The sequence below is a fragment of the Salvia miltiorrhiza genome, chromosome 1 (genome assembly GCF_028751815.1).
Source record: "Salvia miltiorrhiza cultivar Shanhuang (shh) chromosome 1, IMPLAD_Smil_shh, whole genome shotgun sequence".
NCBI lineage: Eukaryota > Viridiplantae > Streptophyta > Magnoliopsida > Lamiales > Lamiaceae > Salvia > Salvia miltiorrhiza.
This window is the reverse complement of record NC_080387.1, coordinates 48,406,182-48,426,261: the sequence shown is the minus strand read 5'-3', so window position 1 is coordinate 48,426,261 and position 20,080 is coordinate 48,406,182. Positions and strand designations below refer to the sequence as shown.

The window sequence follows — 20,080 nt, the reverse complement described above, 5'->3', positions numbered from 1 at the left end:
GGAAACAAATGAAACAGATTTTCCAAAGCAAATCACTATAGTATTGCAAATGCATTGGTTTTGGTCCGTATTTTAATTAAAAGAAGAGAATATATACTAGGGAAAAATAAAATAAAAAAGGCAAATGTGAGGTCCCTCTCATACTTTTTGGCCTTTGTCACTAAATTGGCAAACACTCAATTAAAAATGGCCACTATTGACTTTGAGGTTCTCTACAACATTATCAACTTTGGATCTATTCTTGAAAACTTACATTGAAAATAATTATTTGAAAGCAACAAAAGGGAAGGAGAAAAAAGGAAAACGTGAAAGGAGGTGTGATTAAAAGCACCATTGCTACTATCGCTTGCTTTTAGGTACACATCTTGTTCAATGTATTTTACTCATGAATTTTTATACAATATTGCATACTACTAAATAAATTAATCAAATTATACAATGAAAACATATCAAACATCGTTTATAATGAAATGACCAAGCCTATCAAGTTGGCCCCTATTCATTTCATCCCTTCATGCGATTGTCCATTTCAAAATCATGACATTTGACTCCAAAGCTAGTGATAGTAGTAATAATGACATCGATTTCCTAGAGTGCCCTTTAAGCCCATTTTAATAATTTAAGTTTGCTTTAATTTCTCGTGTCATTTGCCTTCCAAGTCTATTATTTTAATAACTAATTGGACTCTTTTAATTTGTTGAGCGGTGCAAACTCTTTTTATTTTTTTATTTTTATTTTGTTTTATAAAATACTAAATTTTTACTCTATATTATGTTACATCAACAAGCTCTATTGTATTTTTTTTAATCAAAAAACAAGCTCTATTGTATATGTTCATCCGTCGCAGTTGTGTATACATACAATATAACACATGATATATTCATATGTGTCGGTCCGTGAGAGGAGATCTGGGAGAGGGAGAGGGACGGAGTGGGTTCCAGGTGGCGGCGATAGAAGCAGTGGACCACTGCCATTTAACTCCTTCACTGCCTCTTCCTCCTCCACGGACCACCGCCATTTGCAGTGATCTTGTTCAACCAATACTTTTAATAAAGTAAAACGCCCCTTTTAATTTACTCAATTTAGTTTTGCTAATCAAGTTCTTAATTAGGTGGGTCATCACCTTTATTCTTCTAATTTAACATTCCTTAATAATTGTGCCGAAAATAAACGAGCCAAGCTTATTGGGACAGATAAAGTAATTGATGTGTGTCAAAAGGATTTATAAACAACCAATATCTTGTAAATCCTTCCGCACAATTCAGAATGTTTTTTTCTTTTGTGTACGAATATTAAGGTATAGGTAATTTAAGTATAAAGTGAGTTGTTTATAATAAATTTTAAAGAAAAAAAAATTAAAATTTTGGAAGTATTTATTTATTTATTTGAGATACAAGAGTACATAATATGTCATGAAATTGTATATTACATTAATGAATTAATTAAATAACTATCATGCTATTACAAATTAGATCCAATATTCAAATAAATTCAATATACAAACAAAATACAACTCACACGTTATCGATGAGACTTGAACCAATGACCTCTTAAAAGAGAAAATATTTGGTGCCTCAATTTTGCCGCTTGGGTTAGGCTTCCTCAACTACAAAAAATAATTTTTTGTGGTATATTATGCAATTTATGAGTTATGTTGATAGTATTTATTTTGTGATAGATATCTTAAAATGAAACACGATATTTCAAATGAGACGACTTAAATTGAAAAATATAATGTTCTAAATGAGACGAAGTACTATTTGTGACAAAATAGCTGTACTTAACAAAGAAGCTATTACCAAACAAATTATTCCCTTCGCCCCATTACAAATGTCACAATTTCAATAATGAGATGTTCCATTACAAATGTCACATATTTTTTTTTGGCAAACAATTAGGGGAATTTAATGGGTCCACCCACCCTACTCTCTTATTCTATACCTAGTCTCTTTCTCTAGACATATCAATTAATTACACATTTCTTAATTTTTGTGATAAAAAGTAATGAGATATTTGTAATGAGATGGAGGGAGTAATTTTTATAATTGGGCCAATAGTTGAAGCCCATATCTTGCAAAGCTCCTTAACAAACTAAATCCCCTTTCTTCAAAAAAACAAAACAAAACTAAATCCCCATATTGGGCCAATTGAAGGCCCAAAACATAAAAAAAAATGTTTCCATGCATAACCCTCAAATTGCTCATTATTGGGCCTCTATAGCAGATGTTCAAATCCCTCACTTTGTTTGTTTGTTTGATTGTTTCTAGTTCACTTGTGTATTGTATTGTATATACTGTTATGTTATGAACCTCTTCTTTCCCTCTAAAAAAGGAAAATGGCGGTAGCGATAATGGTGTCCGCTCCAACGACCTTCAATACGGTGAAACGTTACCGTTTCAGACGATTATGCTCAAAAAATTGGGAGTCGCTCCAGTCTTCTCGCTCGACGGTACTTGTTTTTCTCTTGAATCAGTTTTTCGCATTACGATTGTAGTTTAATTCCATATGATAACGTATCTACTGCATAAGTACTAACTTGTGATTAGCAGTAGTATACTTTTGGATTAAACTGATTTAGTTCGGGTTGTTTTGGTTCTCTTGCGTTTCATATATGGTGAACTGATTTAGTTCAATAAGAGTATTAGTTTGGGTTAAACTAAAATGATGGTCTATGGGTCAGTTGAGAAGATTGTTTTTCCTTACTCAAGAGGCAACAAATAAGTTCTTAAAGGTTTTATGTCATTATACCATTTTGATTTGAAATTTTAGTATTAATTGAACCAGAGCGTTAATTGAAGGTTGCACTTTAGTTTGGATGCTCATGGTACTGCATTAAATGCTTCACTTTAGTAGGCACGTTGTTTGCCCTTAATGTGCTAGCATGTTGGAAAGATGAGTTGTGGGTATTCTAACAGAGTTTGCAGGAGAAATGCGAGGATTATGCTGACAGACGTAATGTGCACTATTCTGATTCACTTGCACATGGCTTAAGTGTAGAAAGATCGTCTCTGGTTCCCAAAGAAAATTTTCTTGAGAAGAAACCAGATGGGCTCTTGCCCGAAAACACTACCTTATCAGCTCTGCTGCTACATTATGCTCGCAATGGATTGTTCTCTAAAGCATTGAGAATTTGGGATCAATTGATTAACAGTTCATGTGTGCCTGATGCTGAAGTAGTTTCTCAATTGATCTTTATATATGGTAGCATTCAAGATTTTAGCATGGTTACCAGAATTCTGCTCCAAATGCAACTGAAAGATGTTAATCTACTGCACAATATTTTTAGTTTGGCTATTTCTTATTTTGGAAGGAGTGGGAGGCTGGATGGCATGGAATTTTTGATTAAGGAGATGGTCTCGATGGGTTATTCTGTAGATTCAGCAACTGGGAATGCTTATATATTGTATAACTGTGCATTTTGTTCGCTGGCTGATATTGAAGTTGCTTATGGTCGTCTCAAGATGTCAAGGATTCTGATTGAGGAAAAAAGTATTAGGGCCATCTCATTTGCTTATATAAAGGAAAATAAGTTCTATGATTTAGGTCGTTTCATACATGATGTAGGTCTTGGAAGGAGAAATGTTGGGAATCTTCTTTGGAACCTTCTCCTACTATCTTATGCTGCTAACTTCAAAATGAAAAGCTTGCAGAGAGAATTTGTGAGAATGGTGGAAGCAGGGTTTAGTCCCGATCTCACTACATTTAATATTAGAGCACTTGCGTTCTCTAAAATGTCTTTGCTGTGGGATCTGCATTTGAGCCTTGACCATATGAGGTATGAAGGTGTGGTTCCTGATCTTGTGACTTATGGTTGTGTTGTTGATGCCTACCTGGATAAAAGGCTTGGAAGGAATTTGGATTTTGCCTTGAGCAAACTCAACTCCGATGATATGGTGTCAGTACAGACGGATCCACTAGTGTTTGAGGTTATGGGAAAAGGAGACTTTCATTTGAGCTCAGATGCAGTTATAGAGTATACGAAGAAAAAGGACTGGACCTACAAAATGCTTATCTCCATCTACCTGAAGAAAAAGTTCCGGAGTAATCAAATATTTTGGAATTACTGATGAAATGATGAGTAATCCTCATTATCAATTGGATCGAATGCATTCTTGTAGTTTCTTTCTGTCAGCTCAAACTCTTGCTGATAATTTAGGTTCTCTATTTTCAGCAGGCATACTCTTCGGCCCTCGGTTGCTAAACACTACCTGGTATTGCTATACATGGGCTGAGTTGGTGAAATTCTATGTAGAATGGACAGGAACATTCATCTACCTTGGATGAAAATAGTGCATGAGCTGGTCGGAGATGGTGCATAAGTAGGATCATTGAACATACAGAATTTGTAGAGGCAGTTTATTTAAGGTTGCTTTGATTCTTGATATAAACTCTTATCCCAACTGATGATGTTCCGATTAAACCTTTTAAAAGATGAAGCCTGCAGAAAACCTGAGGACATGTGGTAACCAATAGTGGAATTTCATTTTTTTTTTCAGATTTTCATCCACTAGAGATTTGATAGAAAAGGAAGGATATGGGCCCAGTGTTCATGTCATATTTTATAAGGGTTAAATGAAAAGTTGTCCCCTGTAGTTAGTGTATATTTTCATAATTTATCAAAATTTAGTTTTACTTTGTATAATATTGTGGCAAATCGCTATCCGTATCTTATAACTTATGTGATTTTGTGGCAAACATCAATGAATTGTGTGCAAATACTTAACCATGTCTGCATGTGTATATGTAGTGGAATAACCGTTGATCTTCCATTCTATTAACAGAAATCTTAGCTCTTCTAACATCCATCAATATGCCTCCCCAACGAAATAAAAACGAGGGCATATGTAGAATGGCACCTCTTCAGGATAACAAATGAAATAACTATGTCTTATGTTTGTCTGAATCATTTGCTTTATTTAACGTAGCATCTTATACTGCAGATACATAAGATACACAAAAGTCTAGGAAATATTTTCTCAAATATTAGTGGAACAAAGTAGTAATACCAAAACTTGGTCATGTCGCAAGAATGATTCTATACTTGCATTGAAGTTTTCTATTACAAATATATTACAAGAGTATGGTTTTTTGACCGAACAACTAACATATAAGCTGCAAGGCTGCAGGAATAGAATTGATGTTCATTCTTAGACTTGTAAAATCATATACACACAAATCTGAACCAGAGTTAGATGCAAAAAAGATGGCTATTTTAAAAAGCCAACAAAAATGTGTTAGGTGGCTCACTTTAGATTTCTGTCTTGGATGCATCCAGCCACTGAATGGCCTTTTGTGCCGTCATGATCAGAGTATAGCTTATGAGTTTCGATTACCTGAAAAAGGTTCATCAAGAGAATGAGAATTGTTGTGATTTGGTCATCAAGCATTTGGGTTTGCAATTAGTGATAGCTGGGCATGGATTCTTCAGCAAGCATTCTCAATCTGTTGAGTTCGGGTAACACCACAGTTCCAAGATCAGGTCTGTCTTTCCTTCTCAATTCCGTGCACTTAAGTGCTAACTTGGCGAAAGATATGGCCTCTTCGATAGGCCAGTCATGAACTTCTGGGTCAAGCATCTCAGCGAAGGTCCCCCTCTCAATAGACTTCTCGACGTGATGAGCCAATCCCATTGGGGATTTGGCTGTTACAATTTGAAGCAGCATAACCCCAAGTGAGTATATGTCTGATTTTATGCCAAGCATTCCAGTCTGTTGGTATTCGGGGTCGATGTAGCAGAATGTTCCAGCTGCTGATGTCATTCTATACTGTGTAACTGAATCAGCTACTGAAGGAGGAACAAGCCTGGCCAATCCAACATCACTGATCTTGCTCACAAAGTTGCGGTCAAGCAAAATGTTGCCTGGTTTCAGATCTCTGTGTACAAGTGGTTCTGGCTTTGCCTGATGGAGGAAAAGGAGCCCAGTAGCTATTTCTGCAGCTATACGAAATCTGAGTTGCCAAGGGAGCACTGGGGTGTTTCCTCGCCTAAATAGGCGATCATCTAAGCTTCCATTAGCCATGTACTCGTAGACAAGGCACCCGTACTCTGGACATGCTCCTAGGAGGAGAACCATGTTAGGATGTCGAATGCAACTCAGAACTTCAACCTGCATCGTGGCATTCAACAGAAAGAGTTAAACTACCAGGAGTTGAGCCTGTTGTTGGAACAAAATCGAGAGCCTATATCACTTTTCCTTTAAATCAGGCATGGTTTTTCAGCATCTGAAATCCTATTTTCACAAGCTGTTCCAACAAGTTATGGTTGAGTTAGATGAGTTCCTACTTGTTTGTTAATTTGGTTTAGTTGCTTTTTGTAGAAAAAACCGAGATTACTTTACATCTTCACCAAGTATTCATGTAAGAATTTTTATTGAGATTTTATAGGTTGAATTTAGTGCATAGAACTTTTCCACCTCTTGCTGAAACTGTGATCTTCCCTGGGCTGCATCCGGGCGAAGAACCTTTATTGCAACTTGTGTATGATCTAGGCAGCTCTTGTAAACTGGCCCATATCCACCTTCCCCAATTTTACGAGATTCTGCAAAGTACTCTGTGGCTGATTCGATCTCCTCAATGGTGTACTTGCGATATCTAACATCACTTTGTGCCAACTTGTCTAGCACTTTCTTCTTCTCCTCTGCTTCTTTCAGTGCCTTCATTTCAGCATTGATTCTTTTTTGTGCTTCGAGTTCAGCTATTCTCTGAGCTGCTTCTGCTTTCTCGATAGCAGCCCTGCATTTTTCTTTCTCCATCTCTGCAATTGCTAATGCTGCTTCCTCAGCTTGTCGTGCCTCCTCAAGTCTCTGTTGTTCTTCTACTTTCCAGCGATGAAGCTCTAGTGCCTACAAAGACGTTCATATCCCCCCTTATTTTATCATCTTTTAATGAAAATATTCAGCTACTCTTTTTCGGTTTTCATATTGTATATGTTTAGGAAATCCAATACAAAGTTTATAACATTACTTTCTGTTTGGCTGTGAGTGCTTCCTTGCATGCTGTGCTGTACATGTCCATTGTCTGTTTGAGCTCCTGCTTGAGTCTTCTCATCTCTGCTTCTACATCGTCCTGCATATATCGTGTAACGTTAATCATTAGTGCTTCCGACTTATGTTGCAAATCTGTAATATCCTATTTCCTTCCCTTTGCAGGAGTGGTGTGTTCTTACCAGGCTTTGGGAACCACCCGACCACGAAAAGTTTCCGCTGTCCTGGGAGCTGGAGCTGGATGAGTAGACTCCAAAACTATTGGTTGCATCAGATGATCTAGCATTGGAGAATGGAGATCCAAAACTCATCCGGCTCTCTGGGTCGGAGCTGCTGGAAAGACGAGCGGCCATGAAGGCATCCTGATCGAATGGTGACATCATGCGATCGCTGCTTGGCCTGGCTGACCCCACAAATGATATGTCGCTCTCGCCCATTGAAAGCTCTCCATACGACTTGTTAGCTTTGCCTCTGGTGAAGGGCGACCTGTTTATGCATGCACTGTTGTTGAATCTCAACTCAAAAACACAGACTTGGATACAAAAAAACTTGATGTTTACCTGATTGAATCTGTTTCCTCCATTGACGGCTTAGCATAAGGCGCTGCTGGACTACCTGCCAAGAGAAGGGGTGGGGATTCAGTACTGTTGTATAAATGAGAATTGGAAGATTCTGAAAGACCGACTTCTTCCTCCGTTGAGCTGCGCGTAGCGTGCGTCGTGCAGGCTACCGGAGTTATGCAGCGAACGCTCTCTTTGAGCGGGAATGGAGGGAGATCTGCAGGATGCGACCTTCCCTTTGGAGATGACATAGACGGTGCAGTAGTCTGGCGCCATTTTGTTGACGCTGCCTGGAATATCAACAGTCTTGAATCTTCTGTGTCGAGAGTTTCGTAAGTAGGCCTTCTTTATATGGTGCTTATACATAATATATAAATGTGTTGATGGCGATGAGTATAAATAACAGGTAATTCTGTTACCTAACGAAGCCATTCTTGGGTGAGGAACCTATGACCAGCGTCTCGATGGAGTTGTTCTTGACGTACTCACACACGGCCTTTGCTACGTCTGAATCTTCTAGAATCACTTCATGCACTTGAATCTGAGAGGCCAGAGAAAATGAGAGAAATTTGAGTTGATAATTTGGAGAAGAAGGTGGGAGGTTCTTACATCTTTGCGGGTGCAGAAGCAGCGGAAGGGGAGGAAGAGTTCTTTGGCGTTGTCGTTGTCAGGGAAACCCATTCGAGCTCCCACTGAATCATCATAAAGGATCTCGTGTAAACAATAGGATTATCAGAATTCAGAGAGAGAGAGAGAGAGAGAGAGAGAGAGAGTACGTGGAAAAGAGTTCTTGAGTTTGACATGAAGAAGGGTAACACTTTTGCCTCTGCCCAAGAGATGATCGACAGCCCATTTCAATGCAGCTTGGCTCCCTTTGTCCTTGTCTATGGCTACTGCAATCGTCTCTTGCTTCTTCTCTCCATTCCCTCTTTGGCTTGTCATTTTTCAATTATTTTTTATTTGAATGGATTAGCCAAAGCAGAGAGTGGATATATCACAAAAGGCAAAAATGTTTAGTCCCTCAAGATCTCTCTCCTGGGAAAAGTTTTGAATTGGTTTGAGACAATGAATCCTGTTTCAGATTCATTGACTCAAATGAAATCCATATTGGTTGGAATTATTTTTTTCATTAATTAGTTGTTGTTTCCCCTAATAACATGGGTTTGAGGTGCACCATCCGTTGACATCAAGATGTTGAGTGGTGATATCCATCCGAATTCTGAGGGTTCATTCTATTCTAGTCGCCCCAAACGGATTATCTTCTCTCGTCTTTTAATAATTCCATCCTACACATATTTCCTCGTCTCGTGTCTTGTCTAATATTGAATATTGTGATTCAAAGGAACCTTTTTTTTGAAATATCAAATACGAAATCATCAATTAAAAACAAAATTTGAATGAATATTATTCCTTGTAATTAATCTTATCTAAAATTCTAAAGTTGCATAAAGATTTTGATGTGTTTAAATTGTAATCTTATGTAAATTTACGTAATTAGTGGTGGTTGGAGTGCTTTTACTCCAAACGCTCTTCGACAAATTATTAGTAATTAAATATTTTGTGTTTAACTCTCTTAGCCCAGTAAGTTTAATAGTACTCCTTGACTTGAGGTAACCCCTTATTCTTTCCGTGCATTGAACTTTTTTTTTTTTCCGAAAAAGAATTAATAAGTCTCCTCATTTTCTAATATGGTGATCCCTTCGAGCTACGCATTATTATGTTGAACTTGAGCTTGTGATTCTTTACGAGTATTGCTTCATTCTTCAAGTTTTTGAATTGGTGGGCAGAACAAATAATAAAACAAATGAGAAATGAAGCTATAGGGCGAGGAAAAATTGAAGCGTGCATGATGACCCGTCTAGATGCTAATATTTGTATTTTATTTAGGTCCATTTAGTTTGATCGTAAAATTTTCATTGAAAAAAGATAAATAAAAAGTAATTTTTTTTTCTCATTTTTATCATATGTTTACTAGAGATAAAAATATTTTCACACCATTATCTAAAGATAATATTATCCAATATTAAAGAGAAAATGATATGTCCAAGAAAATATTTTCCTCAGCTTGAAGAAAATTTTATATCATAGTAAACATGTGAAAATAATGAAAAAATTATAAAAATATATGTATTCTCTCATTTTCCATCAAAATAAATGAACTTTTACACGAACTATACTCAAATTTTGCTTTTTAACCAAATCTATTTTTTTTTAGTAAAAAAACTTTTATTTTTTTGGAATTTGACCTGAGCCCATAGTTCGCTAGCTAATAACTTGATTGTGATGTCTGGAGTCGGATGAAAAAGAGAATGTGTCATTGAAAAGTTCTTGACGTTACCTTTTTAATGATAATTATATTATTGGGTTTTGATCACCGAAAATTGTCGAAAAATGGCATGAAAGTTGATGTCGATCACTTTCGGTGACCAAAGCTCAACAATATAAGTATCATTAGAAAGATGGCGTCAAGAGCTTTCCAACTATACCTTTGGATTGCCCATTAGATTTTAGACAATCAAGTTATTGACTAATAAACTTTTGAACTCTAGTTCCAAATAATTAAAGGTTCATGTATTTATTTACCGAAAAAATAAATTTGATTAAAAGCTACTCCCTCCATCCCACGAATCTTGACACGCTTTCCTTTTTGGGTCGTCCCACGAATCTTGACACGTTTTCATTTTGAGTAATGGAGTAATTATTACCTTCTCTCTCCTACTTTATCACTTTTATTACATTCTCTCTCATATTTTATCACTTTTATATTTTATTAACTACACACTTAAAATACTAATCTACAACTCCTTAATTCCCATGTCAAATTCAAACGTGTCAAGATTCGTGAGACGGAGGGAGTATAATTTGAATAAAGTCCGTATACTTACAAACAATTAACCCTTTATTTAACTACAAACAAGTTCCCTTTATTTAAGGGAAATTTGCGTGTAAATACACCAACTATGGAGAAATTCCATTTTTAACACCAACTTAGGAAAATCCAATAAAATACATGAACTTAGAGTTTTGTCCATTTTTGACACGCCAGCTTTTTCTCTAATTAGAAATCTGCCCCTATTTTTAACCAAAATATCACAAATACCCCAAATGTTTCTTTCCTATGCAAAATAATCCTTATGAGCTTCTAAAAATTATATTGTCAAAACAGATCAAATTATCAGGCCCAACATGCTTCCGTAACACTTCAAAATAATTCTAAACATAAATCAACAGTATACCTTTCGCCGAATGGTCACCTTCAGGAGTCAGTTCTTGTCGCGTTTTATGGACCTTCCGCCTCCCCGACTCTCGTCCAACCACGCACTCGCAAGAGATGGTTGCAACCTTCCTCCTTCACTGTGTTTCGACGTCTAATATTTTTGTTGATAAATGAAAAGAAAATATTTTTACTAAACCGGAAAGTTGAGTTAAAACAAAGCGTTTAAAGAGGAATTATAAAATACTTAATTTATTTCATAAATATCTCCCTAAGGGAGGAGACTAACTTGTTTAGCTACTCATAGTAGCTAATTCTTGTATACATAAAATAAAAGAAACTAATACTAGAATTGAAAAAACTATGAAAACAAAATTTAAAATACAAAGATAGTTTTCTGAAGAGAGAGTGTGATGTGTGAAAGTGTTGAGAATTTTCGATGATCTCTTCTCTCTAGAGCTTGGGTTTATATAGAGGTTTGATCCCCTCTATAATTGCTTGGTAGTTGGCCTTGGATTCCTTCTTCGTGGCCAGCTTTCTTGGATGGTGACGGCCACCTTCTTTTGTCGGCCATAATTGTCGACACTCGTTAGTGCCTTCACATGGAGTTGAACATTCCTTTATCATTTTGTGATAATGGTTGGTGAGGTCCAGCTACTTTATCTTCCACCCAACTTTGCCTGGTAAGTGGTGCTTTCTTGGTCCCATTTTTCATTATTCAGCTGATAATGCTGTGAGGGGTCAGCAACTTTTCCACCATCCTTTGTCTTCTTTTGATGAGTGGAACTTCTGTAGAATTACCCACTTCGGTCAGTGGGTAGTCAGCCTGCATTATTATCCACCCACTTTCGTCGTTTCTCTTTTAGTGGGTGGTCCTCCTGCTCTGAGTCACATGACTCCCTTTTCTTTGTCGAGCCCCTTACTTTTTTGGTGCCCGTGGTGCTCGTCCATGTGGAGTCTTGTGCTCCTCATACTCGTCGGACCGGAACTTCTTTTTGTTGGGCTTTGGAAAGAAGCCTTTGCCGAACTCTGGTTCCTTCTGCGTGGGACACTCCGCGCAGATATGATCTACCCAATGGCCTAGATGAGCCATGTTGCAGAACTTGTGGCGGGTTTCTTTGCTCCCCGCTATCTTGTTTCGCCAGAGTGTCTGTCTCTTTTCTTCGAAGGCCTTCTCTGCGAAGCTTGTAGTTTTTCCTGTCATTGAATTTAACAAGAAAGATCCAAGTCCCGAGTTATGAGAGAACTTGAATTGGTACTTTACTTTGTCCATCTCCGTGAGATAGACCCATAGTCCCCATGCACGTCTTATGGAGATTTGATCATCCGTAAAAGTGGTAACAATGGAGATCTGGTGATCTGATGCCTTAATTCTGTTCAAGGCCCCTGTGTCGGGTCTCCGAAGCTTAATAAAATGAAAAGCTTCATGATTCCCTTTGCCTGCTGGTTCTGGAGCTGCACTCAGAAAATATAACTCCAGGACGTCTCCCCGGTTAAGGGACTGATTGTTCGACCAAGCATCATAGACCGTCTCTTGGATCCACCTTGGTAGACCCTTAATTTCGCTAAATGTTGGCGATGTAGTATAAACTGAGGCTAATGCCCCGAATTCATACCACTCTTTGACCTCCTGAGGATTAGCTCCGGTGGTCATCCAAATGCGAGGGTATTTTCCCGCAACATCAACCCGGCAATAGTTCGGATTGAGCCTCTTTCTGGTATTGAGTTTTTCCCATCTGGACTGGTACAGCTGCCAAACAGGAGAAATTTCAATAATATTAGTATCAATCTTAGATTTGCCTGTCAGTGGCCTAAGATTGATCTCTCCCTCTTTTACCCCAGAGGTGGAGGGTTGACATGTTGGTTCGGGCGGTGAAGCCTTAGCAACATCTTTTTCTCGAGGATCCGATTTTGACACCTTAGCCTCAGAACTTGTGCTAGGGGTATTTGAATCCCCTGCTACAGGTAATCCGGCCTGTACGGTAATGCCTGCTTCGATCATGGGAGCCATGATCCCGCGCAGGAGCGGCTTGTGGGTTGCATAGTTAAGATTTAACATCTTTTTGATACATTCTCGTATACGGTTGGTTACTTTGGATTCATCATCCATTTGTATCCTTCCCGCGTGTTTGGCATGGAGTAAACACTCTTGTCATTCTTGTTGTAGCATCTCCAGGTTGTCCAGGAGCTGCCTCTGGTTCTCCATGATAGAGTCAACCTCAGTTGGCTCCATCCCTTGTTAAGAAATCTGCAAGAACATTTTGATCAGATTTCAAGATGACAATATCATAATCATAATATTGGCATTCTGCTTGCCATCTAAGCAATCTAGCCTTTTCAGGTTTAGATTCTATCTTTTTTGTTAAGAAAGCTTTAACATTAGTGTTGTCAACTTTCAAAACGAATTTCTTAGCAAGTAAGAAAAGCGGCCATTTTTTGAATGCCTTTCTGACTGCATAAAATTCTTTCTCGTTTATGTGCCAGCGCACAGCTTCACTGTCGGAAAAGAGACCGCTATAGTATCTGCAAGGTTCTTCTCCGTATGGGGTGATCTTTGTGAGCACTGCCGCCCACCAGAAATCACTTGTGTCAGTGTAAAGGACCAAGTCATCCTCATCTTGTGGTATTGAAAGTTTTGGGAGATTTTTGCAAATCTCTTTCAACTTCTTCATACCCTCCCGATGCTCCTCCTTCCAAATGAATGGAACATCTTTCTTCAGTAGTGGACTGAAGACTTTTCTCTGTTCTGCAAGGTTTTTGATAAACATCCCTGCAAAATTAACAACTCCGAGAAAACTTTGGAGTTGCTTCTTCTCCTTAAGATCCTCCGGGAAATTCTGGACTTTTTCCACAATATGGTCTTGTAGAATTATTCCAGATTCATCGATCTCAATTCCCAGAAACTCCATCTTCTGGGTGGCAATGACTGCCTTCTTTTCAGACAGCACTAGTCCTTCCTGTTGACAAATATCCGCAAAGATCTCCAGATGCCTGATATGTTCATGAATGTTCTTTGATGCAATAAGAATGTCATCAATATAAACAAACATAAACGAAGAATAATCTTTAAAGAGATTATCCATCTTCCTTTGGAATATCTGAGGTGCATTGGCTAACCCCATTGGCATGACATTCCAGACATAATGTCATTGTGGAGTTGAGAAGGCTGTGAACTTCTTACTCCCTCCCTCCATGCGAATCTGGTAGAAACCTGACTTGCAATCAAACTTTGAGAATACCCTTGCACTTCTGATGCAATTGATAAGGTGTTCTCTGCTCGGGATGAAATATCCGTCAAACTCAAGAATATCATTAATCCCTTTATAATTAATGACCAATCTTGGCTTTCCTCGCTTGATCTCCCCATGATTTCTCACCAGAAATCCAGGACTGCTGTAAGGCGACTTCCCTGGTTCGATCAGCTTCAAATCAAGGTGTTCCTTGATTATACTCCTCATATCCTGTTGATCTTGAGTGTTCATCAGGATAGGTCTGAACCTTACAAACTCATGCTCCTTTCCTGTTTTAACTTTCAAGCTAGCTTCGAGCTGGTTCTTGTCCCACCATGCCAAATGATTCTCATGGTAACACTTCTGAATCCTCCTTTTGACGTCGGCTATGGACACAAGTTCTTCTTCCTTGATATCTTTGTGTGATATCAGGGAGACTTTGAGGATTTGAGTTTCTTCCTCGGAGAGATCTGGGAATCCCTCGATTCTGCATTTGAGCAGAACATCTCTGAATCTCCGTTGATCCTTCATTTGTGGTCGTCGGAGTCTGCCATCATCACCACGCTTGCTGCGGAATTTGATTGGCATCGAGCGATTAAAAGCTCCTTCGAGCCTTTGCACAATGATCTTGTGGTCACAATTGGTTATGAACACTAGCCTCCTGGCCTCATTGTCATGTGTATACCGCTTGAAGGTTTGCAGAAAATTATTCCAAATAATATATCTGCTCCGGTATCATGGAAATATATCGGTCTTGACCTTGTACCAAGGTGTCTGTCCTGCACCGCCGATCAATATTTCCGTCTGTTTTACTCCCTTTGATAAGAGCAAAACCTTCTTAGAGAAATCCCTTCCCGCAATTCGAGGTAGTTCTTCTTCAACTTCTACTGGAAAGACTCCTCGTTTTGCTGTACAGATTCCTGCTCCTGAATCTACATAAGCAGCAAAATATTCTGATTTGAACTTCTCATATATCATCCCAATAGAGATGTATATCGAGAATGGACTTGTCATCAGATCAGCAACTTCTGTCTACCGATCGTAATCTCCATTCCACTTGCTTTCCACGACCATGGTTGATATTTGTCGAGGAAATTGCGTCCTAAGATCAGAACGTCAGTTTCTTGTCCAGCTTGGCCTTCGACTTGGATTTCAAAGCCTCCGGCCTCCAGAATTCCGATATATCGGTTGCTCTCTGGATTCGCCAAATAATACAACATGTTGCAAGGAAACTTACTTTCCTTTTCAGTTGTATTAAATCTTGTGGAAACCCATTTCCAACCTTCGGGACATTTGAGCTTAATCCTCATGTCTGGAACTGGTGTTTCCTGAATCGCCCTTCTCTCATAAGATAGAGAGAAACTTCTTATTATAGGCCCTGAAGTTAGCCTATTTCCCTGGAATGATAGCCTTGGTGCTCCCAATCTGATACTCTGGTCATGGCTTAGCACCTGCTTGTCTCCTGCATCGATGTCGATTTCCCTGATCTGGAGAATCTCCACTCGGTTTGGATTGACTGCCTTGGCTACCTCCTTGAATATTTCTGGAATTTCAATAAATTCCTTTCCCAGAAATAATTCTGTGTGGTGGGAATTCGATAAGGCATACGATACTTGATAAGTAAGCGAGTATGGGCTATTTCCTCCCGTCATAAGATCTTTTCTCTTGTAGTCTTGATAGAGTGTCAGGGCTCGACTGAAAGATGAATCTTGTAGATTATAAGCGATTTGTGGGTACATCTCGGTTATAATCTTTTTGGCATAGAGATTGCCTGAAAAAGCTCCAAGAGCTGCTTCTTTGGCATCCCTAATTCTCTTGTCGCAGAGTGCAACATCAATTGGTTGATCTGTCCCAGGGAAGAGGGCAGATTTGATTACCAACTGAATTGCTCTAATATGAATCCATTTCATCGTACTAGCGACTTCTGGCTTCATTCTTTTGAGATCCCGCCTTATATCTTCGGCTGGAACAAGTTGGATCTCCACCTGGTTGCTTGTAATCTCGATTGGAAGCGCCATTTCCCGGCTAGTAACGCCAAAATAAACATGATGCCTCCTTTTGAATGGACTCAAGCTGTGAAAAACTTGATTCAGTCTTCCACTAGAAAACCCTTGGTATGTTTGTACTTCCTCGGTTTCATTTTTGAGTTTTTTCACGAGCTTCTTCACCACCTCTTCTTGTGGGATCAGAAAATGACTGGCAAATCCATTCTGATCCTCCTTCTGAGTGTGGAAAATCTCGTTCTCTTCTTTAGTCTGACTCGTTCCCGGTTGATCCATTGGTCCAATCTGAACCTGAATCCTCAGAACTAAAGACTTCTTCTTGTTCGTATATACTCTCATCAGAGGATATATCTTCAAATTGATACACGGGTATCAATTTCTGGTAGTAGAGTGCATCTTCGATATCCTGGGTGGATTCAAATTTCTTTATCCCTCTTCTCTCGTTGTCTGGGCAATTGGTAGAGATATGCCCTTTTGCACCGCATGTCCAGCAGTTGCAATCTTTGAAACTTTCATTTGCTTTGGCTTGAGTACGCCTGAAAGTTTTCCTCGCCGGGATTCTCTTTTGAGATGAGAATCGGTTCCTGGATGGTCCGCTCCGTTGGCTTGATTTGTAGGAGCGTGCATTCTGTCTGGTCCACATAGTTTTTGGCTTCCAAGAACTTCTCCTTGACCTCTTTTCATAGGGTTGGTACCTATGTTTCTTTCTGCTCTTCCGTTGATACAACAACTCAGCACCAATCTCTGTGGGAAGATCAATATTGTCGCATATCAATGGAGATTTCTTGTTGAGTTTCCTCAATCTTTTGAGATTCCTCTGGTCCGCTGCCTTCTGGCACCATTCGGACAGCTTCCTGTGAACATATGACATCCTCCTTGACGCGCTATCAAGTGGATATTCTCCTGGTGAAACGTACTTGTTGATGAGCATCTCCCTCCATGGACTCGGAAATTTTGTGAAAAAGAGGTCCTTGGCGATCTGATCATCAACAACCCCCATATGGGCATATAGGGTGTATAAGCGCAAAAATTCATCAAGAGCTTTTGGATCTAGCACTACCAATCTTAGATTGTAAAGTGCCTGTAGATATTTCTTGCGCTTCTCCTCTGCAGATCCTTCGAAAAAACCCATTCCAAGAAAATGGATTTTAATTTGTTTAGTAGCCAATTCAAGGATTTGAGAGATTGACGTGTGGCTAAACAAATCATTCTTTCCCTGGGCATTGGCTCTATCCTAGAACTGTTTTACCATGCCAGCAAAACTTGCTTCGAAGATCTTGACAAATTCTTCTTTGTCATAATCTATCGTGGCAATCACGATCTTTAATGATGAAGCCCATTCGTCGATGAGATTCTCCCAATCTTTGAAACTGGCTTCATCGAGGTTGAGAATTAATCCGTATGGATGGATTGGTTCTAATGTGGCCTTTCCTACAGGAGTGTCCCGCATCTGAGGCCGTCGTCGTCGGGTTCGTTGAAACTGACTCGCCTCTTCTTGAGCCGCACCTTTCTTTGACGACTCTCCTTCTTGATGCTCAGTTTTGGGCACCCCTTCTTCTTGGTTCATCTTTAGATCAACCATATTGAGGTTAGCAAAAGATTCTGCTAACTCCTGTAAATCTTCTAATCCGATTCGATCAAGGTTATTCATTTGCCTTTCATGATTCGAATTATATCCTCTGATCGCAACTCATTGGGTGCTGCATCGAGTGGTAGTGGATACGTCGGGTCTTTGGACCATTTATTCCGAATTTTTCCGGAACATGGTTTTCGCCTTTCGATGTCCTCCACTCTTTTTTGGATATCACGCAAGAGGGTTAGTATTTCCTCTTGTTTGAGTGATATTCTGCTTAGCTCCATCGGTAGATCATACAGCTTGACGCCGTAGTATTCCACCGTTCTTTGGATCTCCCGCAAGTTGACGTTGTCGGAAGAGTTTGGCTCGATCTTGTGGTAGCTTGGATAAGCTACTCCCGCTTTGTCCTTCGGTTCCATCAAGTATGATATTGATGGAGGTAGGCTCTGGCTTGTCTGTTTGCCGATTTGGCCACGGCATTCTCCAATAGGGCATCAAGATGCTCCTGGATGTTCGTAATGATCTCACGAACAGTCTCCTCGTCTTCAGTAATGTTGAGCATGAGTGCTCTCCAGTACCATCTTAATTCACCCATTAGGTGACTAGCTTCTCTTTCCAAAATTTGGAAAGATATTCTGTATACAAGACATCTCGGACATTCGTCCGGATCCATTCCAATTCTTATGGAGTCTCCTCTCAATAAAAACCCGCTCTGATACCATTTTTACGGCCCGTCTCTTATCGAGAGGTTCCCATCAAAAGGCACCTATCAGTTTGCCACCCCAATGCACCAACCTAGAGCACGAGTGTTTTGCACAGGTGATAGGCTCGACAGGTCGATTTGGGTGACTTACAAGGGACACCTCTGACAAACATGGATTTCGTACCTCAATTCCACATGATTTGTTGTCATTTCCCTTCATGTTTTGCTTGCCAATGTGTGTTTGTACCCTAATGTTGAGTTTTATGAAGATTTGATTCCTTTGTGTAGTTTTGGAGTGATTTCAGGAAAAATCAAGGATTAATGGGAGGATTTTGAAGACATGATATTGAAGTACGTCTCGAGAGGAATCCGTGAGCGCAAACGGCGACCAAATCCGAGTCCGGACGAGGGAGAACGGAGCAAAACAAGCGGACTGCGCAAGGAGCCCAGGGCCCCGCGGTCACCACCCGCGGCCGCGGGCATGACCGCGGCTTCCTGGGCGTTTTCATACAGATTTCACCCGCGGTCCGGGCCGCGGCCGCGGGCCCGACCGCGGGCCTCTCCAAAAGCTCCCCCACGGTCCTACGCCGCGGTCACGGCCGTGACCGCGGGAGAAACACGGAATTGATGGTTTTGGTGGGGCCCAGACGCGATTTCAGCCCCCAAATACCCATTTTTCCCTCTCTTTTCATATCATACACCATTCACACCCATTTTTCATATTACCCAACACTCCAATTCCAAACCCTAGCCTCCATTCTCTACCATTTTTTCTCTCTTCCACACACAAAAACAACACCAAAATCAAAGAAAGAAGGGGAAGACTTGGAAAGGAGCTCATCAAGATTACATGATTGAAGATCAAGATTATAGGATTTGTCTATGAATCTCTATCTCTCTATATCTTTATTTATGTTTTCTTATGACTTGGGATTTGTTTTTATTATGAATATGCTTGGCTAAAATCCCTTATCTTAGGGATTAGATTAGATTGATTTGTAATTGATTGATTTCTTTGGTTAATATATATATCTTGATTGTGCTTATTGTTATCTTTTCAAGCCCTAGATTTATCTCTTGTATGATTGGTTGGCCACCTTTTATGCATTTCTAATTTGTGATTTGAATCGGGAGAGGATAATTACAATAGATTAGGAGCTTGATACATATCATCTCAATAAACCGGGAGGTTGAGAGTTGGGTGAGGGCTTGTTGATCTTTTGTGCTCTTGGGAGTTATAGGTTAGAAATTGACCGGGGACGGCAATTATGACCCGTAATCTACTGTTTTAGTCGTCCGGGAGGGGGCTAGAACTAGTGGGGAGATCGCCCTAGATAAGTAGGTCATATCAAGATTTATATTGATTTAGATTGACGTTCATTACGATCCATCGAAATCTAGTCCCTAGAATAACTTTCATTCGAGTCATTCCCCAATTTATTAACTAAGTTTATTTTGTTGTTATTTTAGTTTACTTGCTTTAATTTAGCTTTGTTTTAATTCTCAACATCTCTTGAACTTTGGTTGTCTAAATAGATTGAAAACAACTTATTAATAATATTTAGAAGTTTAAATTCACCAATCCTTGTGGAATACGACCTTGCTTCCCTTATATTGCAACTACACCGTACACTTGCGGCGTAACTAAAATAATAGCGAACAACCTCCTACGGAGAGCTGCGCTTCGGGAACGACCTCACGCAGTAGAGGCTCAGAGTTTTTTATAGGCTTTGATACCATTTTTAGGCGTGGTTTTATAATTAGAAAAAACATCATAAGGATAAAAGATTCTTTGGGTTAGGATGTCCCAA

At 39.4% G+C, this 20,080-nt stretch overlaps 2 protein-coding genes and 1 long non-coding RNA gene across 5 annotated transcripts; 2 read left to right on the top strand and 1 right to left on the bottom strand.

Annotated features, from left to right (window-relative positions):
- Positions 1-2,259: 2,259 nt before the first annotated feature.
- Positions 2,260-7,285, top strand: LOC130988493 (pentatricopeptide repeat-containing protein At3g42630). Of its 3 annotated transcripts, XR_009090114.1 has the most exons (3): positions 2,268-2,449; positions 2,916-4,365; positions 7,149-7,285. XR_009090114.1 is itself a non-coding variant. In XM_057912380.1 (2 exons), the coding sequence occupies exons 1-2, from the start codon at positions 2,336-2,338 to the stop codon at positions 4,065-4,067; spliced, it is 1,257 nt and encodes a 418-aa protein (XP_057768363.1). In that variant the 5' UTR covers positions 2,260-2,335; the 3' UTR covers positions 4,068-4,642. The 3 variants fall into 3 exon arrangements, 2 of the variants coding, with proteins under 2 accessions (XP_057768363.1, XP_057768351.1); XM_057912380.1 differs by lacking the exon at positions 7,149-7,285 and having other exon boundaries at positions 2,260-2,449; positions 2,925-4,642; XM_057912368.1 differs by lacking the exon at positions 7,149-7,285 and having other exon boundaries at positions 2,260-2,449; positions 2,916-4,642.
- On the bottom strand, positions 5,001-8,641 carry LOC130988486 (U-box domain-containing protein 52-like). Its single transcript, XM_057912355.1, has 9 exons — positions 8,320-8,641; positions 8,153-8,235; positions 7,963-8,084; positions 7,669-7,856; positions 7,544-7,598; positions 7,166-7,469; positions 6,964-7,065; positions 6,414-6,842; positions 5,001-6,107 (listed from the first exon to the last, which is right to left on the bottom strand). The coding sequence occupies exons 1-9, from the start codon at positions 8,483-8,485 to the stop codon at positions 5,400-5,402; spliced, it is 2,157 nt and encodes a 718-aa protein (XP_057768338.1). The 5' UTR covers positions 8,486-8,641; the 3' UTR covers positions 5,001-5,399.
- On the top strand, positions 7,739-8,838 carry LOC130988509 (uncharacterized). The gene is made up of 2 exons (XR_009090125.1): positions 7,739-7,875; positions 7,950-8,838. It is a non-coding gene; the product is annotated as an uncharacterized LOC130988509 (long non-coding RNA).
- Positions 8,839-20,080: the final 11,242 nt, after the last annotated feature.